We start from the raw sequence: 23824 nt of genomic DNA, 5'->3' as shown, positions 1-23824 counted from the left end.
AATAGGGTATAATTCAACTTGTCAAACGCATTCGAAAAAATTACCTGACAACCATCGGCAATCGAATCAGCAATAAACTGAATAATGCAAAGAAGGTTGGTAACTGTAGATCTCTCATGTATGAAATCAAGTTGGTAAGATGAAATATAATTACTGACTTGAAAATAAAGTTGATCATAAATTAAACATTCAAATATCTTGGCAAAATTATTAATAAGCTGTACAGTTGTATAATAGTTCTCCACAAAATTGCGACCTTTACTTTTGTAAATAGGAATAATTTACACAAATACACAAATAGAACATAATAGCTATAAGCTCGGATAATATTCCACCACAATCTCTTATAAAGAAAGCGAGAATTCCGTCAGGGCCCTTAACATGATTGGTTTTCAATTTAATTATCGCTTTAATAACATGATCAGAACTAACTTCAGTCATTACAATACTGTTACTAACAGTAGTTGGCATGTTATCAACCCTCTCATCATCAATCCTTGTGGTATACGTTGAATGGAAATATCTAGGCATCTACTATATTCTGTGCACTTGAGGCATTACCAATGACGTCACTTCAAATTTTTCATAACAAATACCACTTATATTTTATAAAATAACGTTTTCCTCTAATTGTGGTTTGTGACTGCACCTCGAGTTTTCCTGTACACATCCAGATTTTCGCAAAAAAAAAATACTTCAAAATGAATAGCAGCATTTTCTCAACAGAATGTTCGATTCGATTACCTTATACGGCCTTTTTTTTCTTATACTGTAACTGGTATTATCTATATTTTTTAACTTATAGGGGTTATCACAAAAGATAAAATTTTCCAAAATTAAATTTTATAATATTGCAAAGAAGCAGAAAATGCTAGACTGTACTTCACGGACAAGGAAGGTTCTGTTTAAATAACCTTTGACCAATTTTTTAATGTGTAATAAATATGTAATAAAATATATTTGAAACCTAGGACATGTTACTAAATTATTATTACAATACAATTTCAAATACTAAGTATGAGTTTTTTTTTATGTGACTACATATGTTGTTTCAAGTCAAAAAGTGCAAGATTAAAGCAATTGTTAAACAATAATAATAATGAGACAACGAATAAACAGTCCACCAAGTTTTGTTTCTATTTTGTTGGTGCATTTATATCGTATTTGGGATAATATTAAATATTTATTTGATTTATTTTTGTGTTTTAAGATTTTTTTTAGGCTAATTATTTTCGCGTTTATTTGACAACGTATAAAATAAGGTCATACAACAACAAATTTTGAGAGATTTGATGATAATGTTGCTACTTTTTCTAAAATAGATAAATATAGTTAGTCTGCACAAATCATTCCGCAACTTTTGGTATCAAATTTGGTTGTGAATTGCTACAGTTTTCTTTTTTAGTTTTTATATTTTGTTAACTACTGACAATATCAGCGTGCAAATTTATTTTTGAAATTCTTGTTTTAGGTTTTTAACGGTAATTTAATTAAACACTGTCATTTCGAAGAATAGAATTTGTTATGTTTAAGCCTTTAATTTTTTCAACGGTAATTTTATATTATATTACTTGCGCAATACGTGCTTTGAAATTCAGTTTCAGCTAGAATTTTTTGTAGATGATTATTTTCAACTTGACGCAAACGCAAACAATCTTCATTTGAGACTTAAGAAATTTTACACTCTAACGTATTGCAAACAATGTGCGTTGTGTGAGATATCTCTGGAAAAAGTAAACACATTTTATTGAAAAATCCTTTTTGTTAATATTGATAGAGTACCTGTCATCTACTGCATGTTCACTACGTAAAAAAAAACTCAGCAATATTACTCACCATATTTTGAAAATTTGGAAACTTATGTAAGTAGGACGGAATTACTTTTTCAAAAAATTTCGAGAGGTGCAGGCACCAATAACTCTTAAAAACCAGAAACAAAACTTCACGTAGATTTTAAAATGTGACGTAAAAAATAACTAAATAAGAGAAAATTGTTATTATAAAAAATATGGAACACAAAAAAAATTAAGTTTGAACAGCTAGCAGCATAGCTGACATTTCAAAAAATGCAGCAGAGAGAAAAACCCTCCGTACTTCATCGATATCTAATTGCATTATTAACTACATTTTTAAAAGAAGCTTTTAAAAAACTTACAAGTACTATCCAAGCGACGGCCGCCTTTAACAGTTTAATTTACTGAAGTTATTATTAGTTATCACGAGTCTATTACCATTCATAAGACGAGTGTACATATATAACGAATTCTTTAATTAACACACAATTTAAAGTTTTTAACTACTTCGTTAGCAACTTTAATAATACTTTTACTTTTAAAATCGCTAACATCTTGACTACATGCACGATGTCTGAATATAATGCTTGTATATACCTAGCGTGTCCACTGCACGTGAAAAATATACATTCAGACTGGACAAAGTCATAAAAAGCCAAAGCAAACAAATTTCATGTAAATGTTGTATTAAGGGGAATGTTGTTTTAGTGTAAATCTATTTGCTTTTGTTTCATTAATTATTCATACGTATATAGAAAGGCATCCTGTATTCTTAAACTAAAGATTTCTAATGAAATATTAATTCCACCTGTTTAAAAAACCTTCCACTGGAAAATACCCATGATAGGTATAAAACTAAACAAAAAATTGGTAACGGTACAAAAACAATTTCAAGGAGGTATTGTTGTTGTTTGTTTTAACAAACAATAGTTGAGTAATTGAAATAGGTAAAATTTCTGTGAGTAAATTCTCTTATGGGTGAATTAGCAAGGCATTTGGTGTTTTATGTGCAAACATATAAAAATGACTAAGTACTATCATTTTAAAAGAGTGTTAATTATTTTAAGTATATGGTAATGTGTTCTTTAAACAAAAGGGCTACTAACACAGAGTGGTTACTTGCACGGGGTGTTTCATAGGTATGATTCACTTTAACCACACTTTTCGTTGTGTAATTTTTTGTGTTTGGTATTCTCTGAAACACTTGAAATTTCGCACATTTTCCCATTTGCATTTTAATCTATGTGCAGATCTCGGATACACGTACTTACGAATGATTTAATATTTACACTCATGTTTGCGAGAATACAAAGATGGTACCATTACACGCTTAAGGGTACTGATGCAGAAATTAATTGAAAATAAATAAAGATACGCAGTAGCTGTGAAAGAAATCATGGCAAACACGTTAATGGTAAAACATGTGTGCAGAAGTAATTAGAATAGTTGACGCGTATTTCGGTAGCGGGTAACGAGGCTGTTTCTAATCACTGCTAATTGTATGTTTTGTGGTACTCTGTATCTCTCTCAGCCCCTCTTCCCCACTGCGGAATGCCGCACTGAGTTGTTACTTTCGACCGAAGGTGTCAAAAGTAAATGTCGTGGGTTTGTTTGACTTCAGTTTATTCAGCGAACAGTAAATGTTTAGGAGTTATGACTATTAAATTTTATAAACCCAACTCGGTTTGATTTGAGACAATAACACTGGCTTTATTCAATGACTTTGATCCCCAAGGACAACGACTGAAATCAAGGACATAAAACTGCACAAGGCTGAATAAAAAACGTCGTTAAGGGGAAAATTATTCAATTTCCTTACTAGCCACCTAGTTGTAAGATATCGTTGTATAATAAAATGATCATGTCATAACATCAGACTTTTAATATGAACTCGTATCCCCGTTATTGATTTTGAAACATATAATATTTATAAAAATTAAAGACAATTTTTGGAAATATTTTATTACAGTCTTCACTTCCCGAAAAAGATTTAAATATTGTAACAGGACCCACATTAACAAACATATAAATGTTTAAATGTAAAATTTTAAAATAGCATATTAAAAAATAAGTTTCATAAGAGTTATTTTAGTGTACGAGTTCCAAAATTTGAAAACAAGAAGTTTTTTTCTACTTCGCACCTTTTTTTCATCAGAAAAAAAAATTGTTATTATTTTGCCATATTGTAACATTTGAAGTTTAAATTGCCAGAATAATAATAATTTATTACTAACAATGTGTGAAGCCGAAGACAATTTTACTCCCCTCGAAATACCAAGGAAAAATTTCCCAAAGTAGCACGCAATGTGTTTGGGCCTAGCAGTGTTTAAATCTAAACTTGTTCGAATACTCCAGAGCTCCACAGGTGCAGTTAGATGAATCAAGTGGCAATAAAACGGTTAGAGGTAAAAATAATTTTCAGCAAAATATTATGATAACCACCTTACCTGCCATTAATCTAAGTAACCAAGACACATCAAATGTTACGATTAATGTGTATCATAATCATAAATTTTTTTGGTAAAATTAAAGAAATTTGTTCCTTTGCATTATTTTATTTATTGTTTGAAAATGACATTTGTAACAAGTACCAATCTTCAAAACATCACCCTTTTTTTATCTTCTAAACGAAGTGTTTAAAAAATTAAATTTACAGTATCAAATTTTATGACTTACCTCACTTATTTACAAAATATGAACCGAAATGTGTTTATTCATCCTGAATTTAAGTAAAACTTATACGATATTTCAAAAACTTTAATGGATGATTTAGCTTAGTTTTGTGGCAATTTAGGATCAAACCAGTTTTTATATTTCGACGACACGAAAACAATATTTCTGGACGTCGTTTTACCTATAAATTAACTTTTTCAGTTGAATAGAGCAGTAAAAAAACGATCGAAAGTTGTTTCGGCAGAACTTCCCTGGTACAAGTTTGCGGTGGCGTCATCAACATTTTTACAAGGACACGTATATCAGCTTGGATTGGTGCAGTATAATACTAATAATAACAGTATTGTATTTCCAAAATTTTCTAAGAAAATGGAGCGAGCCGTTCCTGATTTAATCAATAAAATAAATTGACTCATTAATTTTTTTTTGAGCCACCTGTTTAAGCAAATCTAAAAAATATGAATACAGTGATAAATCACAAGTAAAAACTCGTCATATTTTCCACATTTTGGGTAGAATTTATTCGGCAAAATTTTGAGATGGCGTCATCAATTTTTTAGGAGGAATAAACGGGTTTTGATTGACAATTTACCATGCTTACAATAACTTTAAAACATCTCGTTAAGATTTCAAAGTATTCAGTTTTGCAATTCTTGATTTATTCAATAAAATAAATTGACTGATTCATTAATTTTTTTTGGGTAACCCTCTATAAGCAAAGCTGAAAAACGAGGTTCTTAAATTGATCAATAAAAATTGGTCGAAGGTTATAAGTATAATCCGATAAATCCAGTTCTTTCAAAAAATTAGAAAATTTGATTTTACGATTTTCGTTTTGTGATAACCGCTGTAAAGTAAAAGCCAGAGGCATAAATAACACTCCTTGTCCTTCAGCACTAGGTAATAACAATCTGAAGCTCAAGTGTTTATTTATGTTTATATCTACATCGAAAGAAGTCACGTACAAATTAGTTTGATTTGAATGAGTTTGTCTTCTCAAAACACAGGACTAAAATTGTTCATTAAACCACAATCGAACAAAATGTTCTGAAAATTATAATTCTTATTTTATCATTATTATATAACGACGTGCTTATTCTTCACATTTTCGAGAAAATGGGGTGGGAATAGACACACAAATTTTGAGAATAACCTTAAAATATCTGCTAAATTTCGCAGCAGTTGATAAGTTAGTAAAATTCAGATTTTTTTTCAAAATGAAAAGATGTATCTAGCAAAATTTTGAGTTGATGTTAGAAAGGTTTGAATGCATAAACAGTCCGTTTTGTAAGTATTTCCTAAGATAGATTTTCAAGTTTTGTACGGCACTGAATTTTTCTGAAAATGTAGATATTTAAGATAAATAAGGGTGAATTGATAAACCACATAAGGGATGTTCGGTTAATAGTCATACAAAAATGATAAGATCTTCTATGGGGTCTGCCTAAATTGATTTGGATGAGGGGATGATACAAAGAGTAGATAAACTCGGATACATGCTTTTAACTCTTTTAACTGTGGCAATAGATTTATGTCGATTAACACTACTTAGAATGAGAAGGCAAAAAAATAACAGTTCTCAAAAGGAGCTGTGCACTTTTATTTAAATTACGTAAATAGAAAAAAAAAAAAAACTATTAGAAAGAAGTAAGTAGTTATTTAAAAGAAAATTTTTGGAGGACGAGGACCAGCAACACAAACTACTCCAATAAACGTTAAAAGCCAATTCTAGTAAGTTTGAGAACATTATTAAAAAAAAAATTTGACAAAGTGAACTGTTTGCAATCTTAAAGTCAAACGATTGGGAACCAAAGTAAATAAAAAAGAACAAGCAAAATGGCGAAAAATTTACAAAAATAAGCTTGTTTTTGTAGGGAAATCAAACGGTTCCCAAGCACCCGAAAAAAATTTTCGGCACTGTGCAAGCAAAAGTCCATTCAAAAATATAACAAAATTTAAAAAGATGTAATAAAACTATTGAAGAACGTTTCGAAAATTCAGGAAAAAATTTTGGACAGTCTGGAAAAAACTGCTGATTATAGTTTACCACCGACTTAGTCCTCATAACTGACTTGGTCCTTTATAATAACATAACACTTTTGTTACATCATTGTTAAACATTTCATTAAAAAATAATGTTTTCACCTAACATTTAGAAATGACGATATCAAATTATTGGTGCGAATGAACAAACAAATTTTTGTTAGCGTTTAACTGTCTAGACGATAAAGTATACACCCAAAATTCCAAAACAATCCCTGCAATCAGTCTCGTAGTTTTGGAGGTTAAAATAACGCAGAGGTAAACGACAAACTCAAATATTCATAGTCGTTACTTAATACACATGTAACCAAAACGTACATATTTCTTGCTACTTTGTAATGTCTTTGTAATCTCTTATTAATTATAGCAAGTTATTTTTTTAGATAACTTTAAACCCATTTTAAATAAAAAGAAAAAATTTGATTTCAGTTGCTGAAGGAAATGCTTTCTTCTTTTACATTACCAAAAAACAAATTTAAAGCCGACATGCGACGCTATGAATACAAAAATTCTTACCTAATGAATTAAGTCCATAGTGAGCTTGGTAAACGGTACTTGCAGCTGCCGTACTAATTGGCAGCGCCGGACTCAGTCCCGAGCTTTGGTTGAGTTGTCCTAAAGACTGGCCGAAACCGCTCATAGAAACTGAACTTTGACTAAGTTGTCCCAAACCTGTAATATACCGAAAAGAACTGTTTCACCCATACGAAAAACACTTACTTTATTATTTACAAATATTTATTTAGGCTTACAAGAAACATACCTGTCGCCATTCCAGCGACTCCCCATCGTGACTCCGACGTACTAAACATGCTGGACCCACAGAGTCCATCACCCATTGCCCCGAAAGGGGGAAGGCCGTGCGAAGGTAAGAGAGCACCTGGAGTTCGGAAGACGTTCGTGGTCTTCTTCCGCTTTTTCCACTTTGCACGGCGATTTTGAAACCATACCTGCAATAAAAAAATAAACCCTATATTATATTAATCTGGAAAAGATACATAAATTTATATACAAAAGCTTCAAATTGTCACCTTGCAAGCGGTTTTTTAAAAAATCTCGAATACAATTTCGTTTGTTGCACAAAAACTTATGTGGCACTTACAATTTTTAATTTAAACACGTAAAGGTAGCTTTAGCGAGTTCTAAATGCGTTAATGTGATTAATGTAGGTAATCTCATACTTATTCAATAATGCATGAAAAGATAGCTATCATTGTGGTTTTTCATATCATGATTAACTATGTGGTAGTTCATTTATTTATATGTACATTCAACACAATTAACATAAAAATTATATTGGTGGAAATAACCCAACTATAAAACTTTTTCTTATCCTATCTTATACACTTTGTGTGAGACAAAAAAATCACCAAATTTTGAATATGTCGTAGAAATTTTATGTCAAATTGAAAAAAAAACAAAATTTTACAAACCCCTTTTTCTGGATGAAACATGGTTATTTAATAAAAGTAGTATATGTAAATTACTAAAGGAGCGTCTCTAATTTTTTAGGCAGTCATTATCAATGTTAATTCCGTTTCAGATGATAATCATAGTGAAGATGATGACAGTAGCGCTGATGATTTGAGTTGTGCTAAAAATTAATTCTAATAATTAAAGAATAAAACTTATAATTATTCAGATAATTTTAACATCTACATGTATTTTAATGCACTGAATTTTGTTCCGACGAAGCTCCAGTGCTGCCTCGTAGAATATATGTAATTGTTTAACATTAACACAACAAATAATAAAAACTAGAAAAAAATTAAATATTGAGTGAAGGATTAAGTCTGAGAATATAGAAAAAAATCACTAACACAAAGTACTTGGTTGTGATACAGAGTGTATACAGATGGCAGTTATTTTAAAAGAGACTTCGTCTTTTGCCTCTTCATCGTACATACCAGGAACCGCAGTTAAATTGTTACTTGGTAGCGTATCAAAGAATGAACGCATTTTTTTAGACAGTCCATATATTTCATTTAACGCTAATAACTGCGCAAATATACACAACAAAAGAAAAAAGAGCTTAATTAGCGCTACTAAATTTAATCAAAATTTCCTTCCAATAATAACGTCTTTCCGAAAGCAAGCAAATTGTACTTCTTTGTGAAACAAATCGGCTATAGAGTATGCGTGAAATAATTTTTAATAGAGGGTTGATCACCCAAAGTCGCATTATTGAGCGGCCTCGCCCGTGAAAGCTGACGTGCCGGAGCGCGTCCTGACATTCCCCAAAGCCTCCACCCTCTTTGAGTTCAAATTCTCCGAGACAGCTGACTCGATCCACTTTATGAGAGCTCAATTGATTCCGCGATTCCATTTTGTCGCCGGTGAAATTTTCTCGAATTAAAAAAAAATCTTCAAGCTAACCGAAAGAGAGAGAGTAGTGATAAACGGTCCCAGTTGATAAAAGATCAATGTGTGGAAACGGTGTATAAGCGACGCACCATCATTCAAAAACTGGGGGATATAAATCTCGACGGACCTCCGACTGGCCAGATGCGTGCTTTACCAAAGGCGAAAAGCTAATGGCGTTGGATTATTTAGCATCCATACGTCTCTTACCAATGGATAACCACTGTCATGTGGCCCAAGAGATTTCCCGAGTTTCCCCAGATACCACTGCACGAAAGTGAAGAAATATGTTCGTAGGTCACTTCAGATTTGGGCGAGACTCTTAGGTCTGAATTCATCTATTTGTTCCACTTTAATTTTTGCCCTTTTGTCAAAACGGAAACAAGTTCAAATTCTCATGTTCATTATATTATACTTAGTATTAATTTATTACTGTAAAGATGACAGTTTAAAACTAAATATTATTTTAAATTTTTAGTGGGAGTTTACTTTGAAAATCAGTTACAAATATACTGTACATTTTACATAAAATTAGTTACGCAGTACAACTGCTGCCGTCAAGAGTGGTAATATAACTAATAGGATAATAATTAGCTCCACCAAACTGAAGGAATTGGTTACGTGTTCTCGAAAGTTAGTAAATTTTTTATCAAACCACCTCGGTATTTAGTATGCGTGAAATAGTTTAACAGAGCGTTGTTAATGGTTTTGGATTATTTAACATCCATCTATCTCATATCACTGGAGAGCCACTTTGACACAATCAAACAGTTTGTTCGGGTTTCCCCAAATATCAGTGCACGAAATTGACGAAATATGTTCATAAAAAGACTACGGGTAATTAAGTACATTAAGCTGAAAAAGTTTATCCAACATAGTACATCGCTAACAGTTTAGGAACTTTCATAGGTATGTAGTAATTTGTTTATGAACCGAATGTGTTTCAATCAATGCACAAATATAGAATATATTACGTTGCTGGAGCGTTTTTGGTCGGTTTCCAGAGTCTGTTATGATATGATGTGTAAAGAACCAAAATGGATATACGGTGGCAAAAAACCTTCATCCTAACATTTACATCGAATGTGGCTGTCTGGAGGGCGTAATGCCGAACAAAGAGTTTAGAACATTCTATTATGCAAATACTGGAATTATAATATTAAATTTATTTTGAACAGAAGAGTAAAAAAGTATTACTTAATATAAGACTTCCTCTGTGGTTTCAATTAAAGATACAATTTCAGAAATGATTTTGACGACATTGCTTACTTCTAGATAATAAGTAATACTAGTTTACACGACTAACTGTACATCGATTATGTACAGAATAATTCCGACTCGACAGGAATGGATTTGAACTAGACTCTAATTTTCTATCTAAAAAGTCACGCGTATTCTTCCAGATCCAGTTTGCAATAACCGCTTCGAGGTTGTTCTGGAGCCCGCGTCGGCGATGATGAGTCACCGGATCGCCACTAGAAAACCCCTAGGCATCCTATCCGGACGACGTATGGGTTTACTTCGTAACAATAGGGTAAATGTGTACAAGAGTACGCACTTAGTGTAAAACTGTCAACAACTTTTTAATTTTTTTGGATAGACAAATTTTATGATATGGGTTCGTTATATACATGTTTAGAGATCAGATATATTTAATTGTACGTCCCAAGATCGCTATATTTTAAGAGTAATTTCAATTTTTGTCAAGATGTGTAAATGCGCACTCTTAGACAGTTCATTGCACAAGAGTGCGCATTTGAACGCTTATGAGTGCGCATTACATTTTATGAAAAAATATTTGTTTCTAAGGTGAAAATAAATGGGAATAAGTGACTACAGACTACACATAAAACGGGAGTTCTATTTCTTCGTACTCTAGGGGTCTTGAAAAGTCGAGAAAACGTAAAAATAGAGAGTCGATCGACGGACTCGATTACAACACGCTCAGGAAGTAAAAATAAAAACAAAATCACCATAACCACCACCACACAACTTGAAAAGCAGTACAAAGTAGTAGAGTTAAATAATTCATTATCGTATGATATGTATCTCCAAGACTATTAGACTACGTATTGAAAGCAATGCCCACTCTTATACAATACCTCTCTGCGCACTCTTGTACATTTGTACATAACCTAATGTTTTCAAAGTTAAAAGCTTTTGATGGATAGAAAGTATAAAACTGTTAGTGTATAACGAGACCTTAAAAGTTACAACTAATGAAAATTATTACTGTAAAATAAAAGACCTGGTACGTACCTTACAAAAAACTAAAACTATGAGCGGTAAAAATTACATCCACACAACGTGCGAACATAAAATCGTCAGTACGACCAAACTATAAACTATATTCAGGTCACTTTTGCACCTTTATCTCAGGTTTAGCATTAAATTCTGAATGGTATAACTTCATCTTACCCAGATGGCACTAATAAGCAGAAATCATGACTGCGTACTCTTATACATATTCGCACTCTTGTACACATTTACCCTATTCTCAAATTGTAACCTCCATAGTTTAGAACACTACAGCATTAATAAATATTTTTGCACATCCATTAACTATTATTTTAGGACAAAATTTCTGGTTTAATTATTTTCAAGCATAAGCAGTATACACTTTTTAAAATAACAGCAAATAATTTAACTACCGTTTTCTTAATTATTACAAAATTCCTCCAAATGAGTTGTTAATATTAATATTAGTACACAATACATGCTGCTACTGAAACCCATTGAACCGAAAATTAGTAACAGTAGAAAATTGTTTGAAAAAAAGTAACTTAAAACCCGATAACTTTTTACCACGAATCTGGACGAATGATTTAATTGGCCACTATGTCGCTTCAGTTTGTACAAAATTCATGTCAAAAAGACATCAAGAAAGCACAATAAAGCACTAACAACTCAGAAAAAAATACATTATTACCAATGGATACATCCACAGTAACGAAGTCTTCTCTCCGTCATAAAATTTACGATACCGTAAACTTTAAAAATTTTGTTATGAAACTATATTAAAAAAGTAGAACGCCCTTTTAATTAGTTTTATTTTAGTTGTAGTACATACTACATTTTGGAAGAATGTGCAGGATTACTACTAATCAGTATTAACGAAAAAGTAAAAGTGAAAATTGCTCCTTAAAAGCAAGGGCCACCACCACGTTCGTTAGCACAAGCACCATCAAGAGAAAAGTAACAGAATTTAATTTAATTCAACTTAAAGCGTATTGATCAGCTCCACAAGAACAGTTTAACGCCTAACGCCAGTAGAAAGAAGGAATCGCCGTCTTTTCACTTTACAAGTAAAAACAGTTGAGACATCAGGATTATTGTCAAAAATGAAAAATAACTGAGATTTTAAACCATATTTTCATGAAACTGTGCGTTTATGATGAAAACAATATACTGACATGACAAAACAAAATTTTTTGGTAGGTAATATAATATATACCATAATTTACAGTTCTGTAAAATAATTGTTCCAAATACTCTAAACTCTTATCAATATTTACTATCTGATCTCCACACATTCAAATTAAGTAGTTCATTGTCACGGTTATTAGAGTTCAGTTAGAGCTCATTCTAGATTGAATAATACGTTTGTTTTTATTTATTAGTATTTTTAATGAACACCCACGTATGCAAAAAACATAGTCTGGAGTGTTTTTTTGTATGGAAATGACGTATCACTTATTTGACTATTATTGAATTTAACCAAGAAAAAAAATCAAACTTGTTTATGGATCGGATATCTCTAAGTGGACCTAAAAATTAATATAAAAAAGATTTGAGATCGAGCTCCACATTTACGAATTTGGTGTTTTATTAAGACAAAGAGATATTTCGAGAAACCTCTGCTCTCGACTTCACCTTGTTAGATAAAATGAAATTAAGTGTTTAACAGACAACAGAAAAACATGTTCTGGTATTGAAAGTGCAAATTGCCATTTGTATATTTCGTATTTACACTATACAATACACGATATTAAAACAAAAAGTTGCACAGGATCAGATCTAAAAATCTGCAACTGCAAGGGAAACTGTATACCTAGGTATGAATAGTTCATTGTTTTTATTCTAGAGTGTCATATCTAAGGCTCGGATATTATGCCAAATGCAAACATATTTTTACCCAATGCTAAACCATTTAATAAAATCGTATTAATACTTTCTGATGCTCCGTCAAATATGGTTAAAGCTGGAACCCACTTAAAAGTATTTTATCCAAGTTTGATTCATTGCACTTGTCTCACCCACGGTGTAAACAGAATAGCGGAAGAAGTACGAAATCAATTTCGAGTGAATTAATTAATAATATGAAAAAGGTTTTTGTTAAAGCTCCTTTAAGAGTACAAGTATATAAAGATACACTATCAGATGTACCATTGCCTCCTAAATCCATCATTACACGATGGGGTACATGGCTTGACGCAGCTTTATTTTATTTCAAATATTCCTGTGAGATGAAAGAAATCATGTCAAAATTTGATGATCGTTCATCTGCAGCAATCAAGGAAGCTAAAAAGATTTTAAATAGTCCTAAAGTAATTTAGAACTTAAGTTTCATAAATAACAACTACTAATTAATTGGTGTAACATTAACAAAATTAGAAAAACAAAAACTACCCCTATGTGAATGCGCGTAGCTAATAGAAAATAAAAAAATATATATCAATAAAGCATAAGGTCCTATCGCTCAAACCGTCTCAAAAAAACTAGACGAAGTCCTTAGTAAATGAGAATTTTACTAGACTAACTAATGTGGCAAAAGTTTTAGATGGACCATTTTCAGATGAGGTAAATATAGACCCTCAAATTGTGTCGTCTCTTATAATATGCCCCAATAACATCTGTCGATGTAGAGCGTAGTTTTTCAGTGTAAAAATATAATTTAAGTGATCAGACATTCATTTAAAATGGAAAATCTAGAAAAACATATTATAATAAATGTAAATAATAATATTTTTCAAGAGAGTAACTAGTTAGTCAATAAAATAGCTAGTTAATATAGTAATAGAAATAGAATACACCGACATAGTTAGTTGTTTTAATTTGTAAATATGTAGTTTAAGTCCAAATATATATTATCTAAGATATAAGTGTTAAGTAAGAAATGACTCGTGGAGCAAGCTCTTGTTTTATGAAAATACCACTTAGTAAAACCACTGAATAACACATTTGTTTCATACCTGCGTCTTAACACATAACTCACTTTGGACCAAAAAAAAGGATGCTCGTAAGAAAACTAAATATACTGTATGTACAAGTCAGGTAACCATTGTTTTCCCTGATTAGGCACATCTTATAATTGTTCGTGCAGATGCCTTGTACCTTATATGGTGTGTGAAGTGTCTTTCATACACCGTTTTATGAACTTATTATTTAAATTTTATCATTTATCTTTCTCATCATCATATCGTTAAATCTTTCATAGTTAATTGTCGACATCTCCACAATCAAGAAAATTACTGTCTGTCAAAAAATATGTGCTACATCCGACATAGTACTGTTGGTTCTTGTTATATATTATTATTTTCATCAATTCCTTATCAAATAAATTCTGAAACATCAAACAGTATATATTTACATCTCGGCATATACCTAAGCTTATATTTTAACAAGACATGCTTCATACGTACATATCAATAAGAGTGAAATTTCAACAACATGATGCATATATTATTAGCGTTTTTTTTGTTATAGTTTTACAAGTTGTAGTCTCAAATTTTAGCTAGAAATCATAATTTGGTCAAACTTTACGAGTTCTGAAGTATATTTCGACTTGTTTTGACGATTCTGATCGACATGACATACTGCGTTATGCAGAACCGACTTAATTTGCAAAAAGGAGACGATTAATTTTTCACATTCTGGCGTTTGATACAGATTCAAGAAATTCGTTAAAAAACTTCAGAAACGTTACTCTCCAAGCGTTTTTTATGTTTTCTAGCGTTTCAGGCACCCAGTGGGCCCAAAAATCCCAAGGAAACCATCAAATTTTGGTTTGGAATCATATTTTGCTCGAATTTTATGAGTTCTAAAGTATATTTCGACGTGCTTGCCATATGCAGAATCCACTTAATTAGCGAAAAGAAAACGATTGGGTTAACTTTTCACATTCTGACGTTTGTAGATTAAAAAAATTATTTAAAAACCTTACTAAACGTTACTTTTTAAGCATTTTATTGTGTTTTTTAGCGTTTCAGGCACACAGTGGGCCCGAAAAGCAATGCTAAAAGTATAATTATGTTATTCAGGTAAACTGCTTTCAGCAAGCGAGTTTATTGAGACACTGCCAGGGAATTTACTCTATCAGAGCTTCATGTATGCGGTTTTCAACGTTACAAGTATGTCTACAAGAGACTGAAAATTTAACCCATGACACCTAACGCAATGTAGCTTCATTTGTTCAAATATGTAATAAGTAAAATTAACGCTTTTCAACAACTCTGATAAACGTCGTGGCATATGATTTTCGCTACATTTTTTTATATCAAAAAAAAAAAAAAACGTCCATTTGACGACTTTTTCATTTGAACACCTGTTATACCTATATGTGTGTTTCTTCGACAAAGACCACTTTTACTGTACCTATCTCATTTCCAATAAAAAGTGGACAATGTCTTTAATAAGATTTATACAGTTTTTTAAGCTGAAAACTGTGGTGAAAGCCGCGTTCCCAAATTTCCATAAATAATTGAGATATACTTACTTCAATGTTTAAATAACACGATGCGTAAGCATAGCAAGTATGATATAATTAAAAGTGACATTGCAAGTCAAAGTAAATATGCATAAAATTAAAGCAAAAAAGGATGGACAGATTATATTTGATATTTCACAACAATAAGTCTGTTATTAGTAATAAATATATTACCTCACGTTCTGAAAATATATCCACTGACAACGCAACTACAAATGTGATCTAGTCTTTATAGTGTTCAATCAATTTAAACTCAAAAATTTAACAAACTTAACACTTAACAACTTAAAAATAATCAATCTCAGCAATGTTACCACAGTAACTTGATAGGTATAAGAAGAAAATCTGAGGGACATCAAGTAAAATTTTTTTGTTATAGATCAAAATCGAATCGAAACATGTTCGTGAGAAAACTAGTTGGATAAAAACCTCTTAATGTTGAAAGAAGTGTTTACCTGGGTTCACTCGAGAATTGATTCAGCAGTTTATTTATTTTTTGTAATTTTCCAATTTTTTCTTTTTTTTGTCGTTATTGTATTAGTGGTGAAAACACTAATCCCAGTATCACTTTACCTCCATCTCAAGAATCATATCGACATTTCTTTGCGTCCTACAGAAGTAAGAAATAATCCACCACATTTTACATATACACTAAGTAAGTTTCCGCGACGTACCAGAATGTAAATTAACATAAACTACAACTATCGCTACTGCTACTACTATGTAATATCACATAAGAATAACCTTTATATTTGTACAATTTTATAATTGTATGTATAAACTTTGTCAATGCAATTTCACACTTTATTAAGAACTGTATCTTGCAGAATAACATAATAAAAGAAAGAGTTTTCTTGCTTTATATTACGTTCTAAAGATGTCGAAAACTTATATTTAAGATGAATTTCTCTAGCGTGAATCAACAAAGCTTTATGTGCTTTTATGAACCATTTGTAAGTTCATATTGTTTACAACCGTTTAAAGTAATGTTTTTTTGTGAACAATGACTTTTTTATTAACCGAACTGGTAGCGAAAGTGTGCCATTATAAATAAATTCGCTTTTACGATCCGAATGTAATAAAGACTAGGGCTGCGGATAAGGCTGTGGCTATATTGCTATTCTAACAAATGGTTAATATGTTAACGTTATTGCAGCGGTAAGCCTGCAGGGAGTTAATTTCGGCGTTGTTGGCATCATTAATCCCTAATGGGGCGCGGTTGATGTATGATCATACTAGCCCTGCTTCACGCCACCCTAGCGGCTATATCTGTGCAGTGCGCAGAAAGTTGAACTCGTTTTGAAACGTACCTCATCGATATCTCACCTTAACATTTGAATTACCTTTGCCTATACTTTGTAATCTAGCAATACTTCGGCGTGAATTCACATACTTTGTTAGTCTTTGTCGTAAATTTAAGTTATCGCAAGTATCTTGCACAAACCGAAGGCAAAAACTCAATTGCAAATTATGTTGATTACCGATATAAAAATGAGCGAATACCATGTTTGACTTTTAGTGAATTTCTTATTTTCGTTTTCTTGGCACTGACAGTGGATTGTAGGGCCGTGTAGTAAGACGTTGCCATGAATTCCTATAGCGGATTAGGGTTTACGAGTTTCGATTACCTTTACGGCAGTTCTAAAGCCCGATGAGCGCGTTATGTTATAAAATATTACGATTTGGGGAAAATCGTTCGATGGCTCAATCTATCGCATTGCATACAAGACTTTGTTTTTTCATAAAAAGACAAAATGTATTGTTTAAGGTATAAAAGCTGAGGTTAACATCCACCTAAAAACTAATTTCTACTGCGGTCAGGTGGCATAGACGTTATCTATACCCAAAACTCGTGAAAAAACCACGTATACACAAGACTAGAAGGCAGGTTAATATTTTCACATGTGGATGCTGAATATCACAAGTTTCTACCCCATCGGCACGTACGTTATTCACCCTACTTGTAAATATAGACAGGTCAGTTTTATGGTCAGTAAACATATAAAATTTAAAAAAGTTATTGTCCACAATGTTACTATATATATCCTATACACGAAATATTTTCCAGTTTTAACGCTTTTATAACAAAGACGAAAAGTGAATCCTAAGTCTAAAAAGCTTATAACGATCATTTGCGTAAGACAAGCCACGGACGTATTGTTTATCTTCCAAATGGTTCACATTTTAATACAGTTTTATACAAATAAGACCATAAGTATAATAATTATTACTAACAACCACTCACAGTTCACAGTTACGCGAACCCCTCCACTTGACAAAAAAGTCCCCTAGTACACCACGAAATTTATTTTTAAAATAATGATGTTGGCAGCACCAACAATAACTGTCAAATAACTGCAATACCAACATCATTATTTTAAAAATAAATTTCATGGCTTACTAGAAAACATTTTTTCGATCAATTAGTATATTATGATCAGCGGTTTCCAAAGGATAACCCGACAAACAGCCAGTGCAATGGTGCACCTAAACCTCCGGATTAACTTTCAGGTGGCTAACTGTACAACACAAAAAAGGCTAGTTTATCTTTTAAATTCATCCATATTCGGTGGTTCAATAGTGCACATTTGATATAATCCGCAACGATTATGGCATTACAAACTTAGTTGTAGAAAGGACAATTTAAGAAAAACAACAATAAATTGTTAACGTACTAAGGTCCAATTATGTATATAAGCTGCAATTGAACCCTAAAGCTGGAGACTAAGGACACTTGAAGGTTACCCGCTGTAGTCCGCTCTCTGATTATGATATAAGAGTTAAAAATGAGATTTTATTTCATGAAAAGGCATTTTGCAACCCTTCAAACAAAATAAAATCTCACTCTTTAGTTGTACTTATATTATACATACACTATTTTTTCTTGGAGCCAAAAATTGGAGTAACAATTTATTTATTAGTTACTGAACATTTATAAAAATTATAAAAAAAGACGTCTGGCTTTTGGTTTGCTAAAAATGTCCACAATAATGAGGAAGTGCCAGAAGCGGTATTAAGTAAAAATTCTGACTTGGTGCGTAGTAAATCTAAAGAGTAGTACACTTATTCTTATTAGTCTATGGTCGTTTCAGGAACTGCAGTAAAACGAAGAAAACCGAAGGAAAATTATTCAAAAAATGTAGTTCTGGCGTTTTTTGAAGAAAAATCCAAAATGTTGAAATTCTCAACTACTCCATGATAACAACCTCAATAAAATAGTAAGAATGATCAAGATACCGGGTGACTTTTTTGAAATTTCTGATCTAGTTTTCGCTGCCGATTTCGACGTGACGTCACTAAATTACGTACGTCGTCTCTTGAACATACAATCTCACGTTTTAACATATCCTGAATTGTACATTTTTGAGGCCGAATTTGTTGTGTCAATAAATTCTTGGGTGATTAGATCAGAAATTAAAAAATCACCTGGTATAAGTAAATATCATAAATTCACGGCATTTTTGAAAAGAAAGATAAAGGGCTATCCTCCAAAAACGTCCTAAACGAGAGAAAAAGTAGACACTTTTGTTCTTGAAACCGAACCATAAGTATCTGATGATCAAAGTAATCCCTTTTTATACTGCCGATTCATATTTGACACTATCTTAAATTTTGTAGGTTGCTACGATTATGGGCATATTTGGTGCAAGTTGAAATGATGAAGTTGTCAAATGATGGTTGCTAACATATGAGAATTCGAAAACGAACTGAAAAGAATCACCATCTAAGTAAATTTTTGGAACGACAAACAATTCTATCTTGAATTCTGACATTTACATTTAGTTGATAATATATAATTGTCTCCATGTTTTTAATTATAGAAATGTTGTAAAATCCCTACCGGAAGGAGTGTGAATTAGTCATTTAATTAATTGTACCCTTAATTCCAATGTTTCTAAATAAAGGCTAATCAATTTCTCAGTTGTTTATTACCAGAAGTAATGGGGTTTACAAACTTTTTAACTCTAGAATGAAAAATTAATTACTTATTAGCGTTAGAAGAATAATATAGAATTTTTAGTTACTCAAACTACCACTAAAATACCGGGTAACCATTAATGATAGACGCAAATTTTTGTGTTGACAATTCTGAATTATTGGCAGCCATGCTAGTATATCAGTCGACAATTGTTATTTTTAAGATGAGCATGTCTAACAAACGTGTCGATTGGTTGAGATGATGGCAGTTTGGTATCATAAATGTCAGTTTGACAATCAGGTATGCCAGCATAAACTTTTATATGTTGCCATCCTGACAGTAAAAAACACAAACATTAATATTAACTCGGTATTTTCGCATTAACTTTTAGCATGAGTCGTAAAAAAAAGTTTTGCATAGACCCAAGTTTTGATGTTGAAGGAAATTCATCACGCATCAATGAAGTATGTTTTTAATTTTCAAAATTTGTACTATGGTATTACCTAAATATACAGCCCATTTATAAAAATCAGTTTTCATTGTGACTGCTCTCAATTCAGATTTAGACTAATTTTTTTACTATGCTTTATTTGCTTAATCTATCAATCACCACTGATTCTGAAATTGAAATTATCGAGGTCGAACAAGTATGGAATATGAGATGTTCATGAATAACCCCGGAATAATCAAAGTAATGTTATGAAAATACATTGGATTGAGAAAAAGAATGCAAATATTTGTGAAAAAATCATTTTGCCATATTTTGCACAAACAAATGAAAAATTGAAGCGTTCTGGCAGCGTATGCGCCCAATATTCTATGGTGAAAAGTACGATTTTCCTGTAACTATTACCTTGTTGATATGTCGAAGTTTTCCATAGATATTGATTGCTTTTCTTAAAGAAAGGACACCAACTAAATAAATCTAGTGTTTTAATGAGGAAAAAATGTCGAAATTCTTAATAGAAGCTCCACATGATTTTTTTTTAATTCATAAGTAAATTCTATCGATTTCAACAGATGAACAAAATTTCTGATACAAACACGCATATATTCAGCGACGGTTGATTATTCTCAACATAGCAAATGAGGCCATTCGTTATTTGGAAATTTTTCGTAATAATTTGAAACTACGACCAAATCTTGTTTACAGCGAACTGTACTGGTCACTCATATCGGCGCATTTCGGCTAAACTTTTAATGAATAAGGATGTCGACGTATTAGAGTTAAATAGACATGGAGACGAAAACTGTCTTGAAAACTTTCTTCAGAATAAGATTGAATTTGCAGGAAAGATTATGTATGAGAATAATAAACTATCCTCTAGTAGTACTTATTTAGTTTATGTTTTGCATCATTTGTAACGTTCGCTGCAAATATAGCAGGTACCAGTAAATCAATCATTTCAACTTTGAACAATAATTTTACTTTCAATTTTAACATTTCTAAATAAAAGAAAAAGATTTTATTTGACATAAAAATGCTTGCTAAAAATTCTAATATTTTATTTACGAATTCTTTTAAACATTAGCAACACTGCAAACAAGGCACACATCGGCATCATTTCAAATTAATGTTCACTGTCCGAGTTATCATTTGAGTTTTAAAACCTTTACCTTGGAAAGCAATATTTTCAAATTTTTTTCTCTGAAAAATTATTCAGAACCACAACTTTGTCACTAACCAATTTAATAACTTAATAACCACCAGCCAAAAAAAAACCTCTTTTATTACAGATTTTTAGGAAAATTACGATTTACAGTAAATTCTTAAAGAAACTAAAGTCAAATTTTAACAGAATTTATAGAATGGTTTTAACCACTGATGACACTGCTTCTCATTTAAAATGCACTGCTCCTGGGTTTTCTATAATGTCAAATTACCATGAACTCGACGATAGTTGTGAAGTGTCTGAGTTTCAGTAATGAAAGAGTAAATATTCCTGCAAATTTCACAAATTCGATTGATCAACACTGAAGTGTGGGTACATGTTAAAAAAAATCTCAGTAACAAATGCATTTTTGATAAAGCTTTTTATAAGGTCTGCTTGGATAAATCAGTTAGAGTCATCAATTATAAACTACTCTTGTTATTGTAGACTGATTTCCAGACATATTTGCGAGACTGAAAAGCTCACTATGGAAACAACCGATCGCAAAGCTTTCTAGTTTTGCTTGAACAGTTTCAGCTTTTAAGCCTAGCATCTAACTAAACACATAAAAAATTGTAGTCAATCTTCTTTTTAAAAACAAATATGGGAATTTCTAATTAATGATTTCAAAATCCATATGAAGCGTATTACGTCAAAATTTCCAAAAATTTAGCATGTATGTGTCATTTGATGTGTCGAAGCGTTTTTTCCAATTTTAAGACAAATTTTCTTTTGTTTTCAATTTTTTCTAAAATATGTGATTTAACTGAACGAAAACAAAGGCAACGATTTTGCTAAAAACAAAAAAATGTGAGTGAATTACATATTTTAGGGCAATGTTGTATTTATAATCCGAGTTAATAAAACTGCTTTTATTGGCTCATTTCTAAGATATACATTTTACTAAATGTAAAGTTGCTAACTAATTATTATTTTCACAAACGTAAAGATAATAAATCATATGTTAAAGTGAAGCTTAATGTAAAGAATAAGGATAACCCACCTCACCAAATTTATAAAATCTTTATTATAGGTATACCAGTAACATTTTGCTTCTTAGTTCAGTTAACGAATTTGATAGGTAAAAAATCCTGCAGGATAGACGAAGTAGCCTTGCAAATCATAGACATTAAAAACCTTGACATATAAATCGGGAAAATAATCTTATTGGTTGATATTAAACAGTCGATGACGCATAGTTTTACTCTTGTTGTGATGTGAAAATAAGTTATTTGCCTACCGATCGTGCATAATTTATCATCGTATAAGCACCTGAACTGTTTGCACCAGAAACTATAAAATTAAGAGAAAAAAAATGTAGTTACGACAAAAAAAAAGGTACTACGTTCCTAAGAAAGTACCGTCTAAACCTAAACAGTGGGCAACAATGGTTACTATAATTTATTCATTATATTCCTGTTTGCCTTTTGCTTCAGTTATAGTAGCATATATTTAACATATTCAACAAAATTTTATATTGGAGTCAGATTAGATTTTTAAATCACATACCCACGTAGGTATTTTGGAGTTTGGCATTTTTCAAAAATTATAGCGGTGTTAGTAAAAATTAGTAGCAAATCATAATGCGATTTAATTTTGAAACAATCTGATTAGTTTTCGTTCGCCTAAAATTATTTTACGATTGTAAATAATAATAAATTAATAATAAAGCAAATTATTTAAATATTTGTACATGTTTTCATACACCCATCATATTTTTAAAAACAAATTTAACAAACAACCAGGAATAACAGTTATATTTTAAAAGAACCTTTGCCAAATACAGATACATACAGCGTAAAATAAAAGAATATTTGTCATAAATTTTGTAGCTCGAATAATTAAATTAAGCGAATGATACGTTATAATTTTATATGAAATTTATGTATTGATTTATAGTGTTTATCTAATTTATTAGGGCACTGTTGAATATATTCAATTGAAATGTAATACCTGAAAATAAATACTTGTTAAAATTTCAAAATTTAATTTAATTAAAGAAGCTAAGATCATAAATTACGAAATCAGTACAACAAGTATTAATAATACGATTAATTTAGCTATAAACACCCCCAGCCCTAAGTAAACACCTAATAGTCTAATAAAAGTCACTGTATCACCTCCAGTATTAGCGATTAAACGTGATCGTTTCTCGCCCCCTTTGATGGCTGTTTGGTGCCCCGTAGGGTATGAATCACAAGTAAATTGAACAGCAGATGAAACATGCAAAACCAGGTGATCCATGTTGATCCATCTGCTTAATTGGTAAACCGTTTGACCAAAGGATTTAAAAGTAACCACATCAAATTAATGAATGGTGGAGTGCTAGTGAATCATGTCCTAAGAGCTGTGCTTTCTAATACAATATGTGTGAAAACAGACAATACTAAAAGCACAATACAGTAACAGTTAAGTATCAGTTGAGCAATTGTACGACGCAATAATACTTTCTTACATTTTTAGCAGTAATAATGAATCTCTTGCTATTTTCTGTATTACAAAAGATTTTGTCGTTTATTCGAAAATGAAACTTTCTTGTAAAAGAGTGCAAATAGAAAAAATTAAGTGAAAGAGGAAGAAGAAATATATAAATATAATAATCTTTTTTGGAATTTTACAAAGTAATATTAAATTTAGTTTCCACTGTTGCGTACAAAATAAATAATTCTACTGACTC

At 31.3% G+C, this 23824-nt stretch overlaps 1 protein-coding gene across 5 annotated transcripts in view; it reads right to left on the bottom strand.

The window, feature by feature from the left end:
* LOC135134377 (homeobox protein orthopedia-like) overlaps nt 1-23824 on the bottom strand; it is a 51616-nt gene that overhangs the window by 12389 nt on the left and 15403 nt on the right. For all 5 annotated transcript variants that reach the window (XM_064063033.1, XM_064063036.1, XM_064063034.1 and 2 more), the window contains 2 exons: nt 7273-7459; nt 7026-7181 (listed from right to left, as the gene is read on the bottom strand). In XM_064063033.1, the coding sequence (XP_063919103.1) occupies nt 7026-7181; nt 7273-7459 (343 nt within the window). The remainder of the gene's footprint in view (nt 1-7025; nt 7182-7272; nt 7460-23824) is intronic.

Source organism: Zophobas morio, unplaced genomic scaffold, assembly GCF_036711695.1.
Source record: "Zophobas morio isolate AGI-343-1 ecotype UQ-CSIRO unplaced genomic scaffold, CSIRO_AGI_Zmor_V1 ptg000023l, whole genome shotgun sequence".
Classification (NCBI taxonomy): Eukaryota; Metazoa; Arthropoda; class Insecta; order Coleoptera; family Tenebrionidae; genus Zophobas; species Zophobas morio.
Note: the sequence above shows the minus strand (reverse complement) of the source record. Positions and strands in the feature narration are given on the sequence as shown.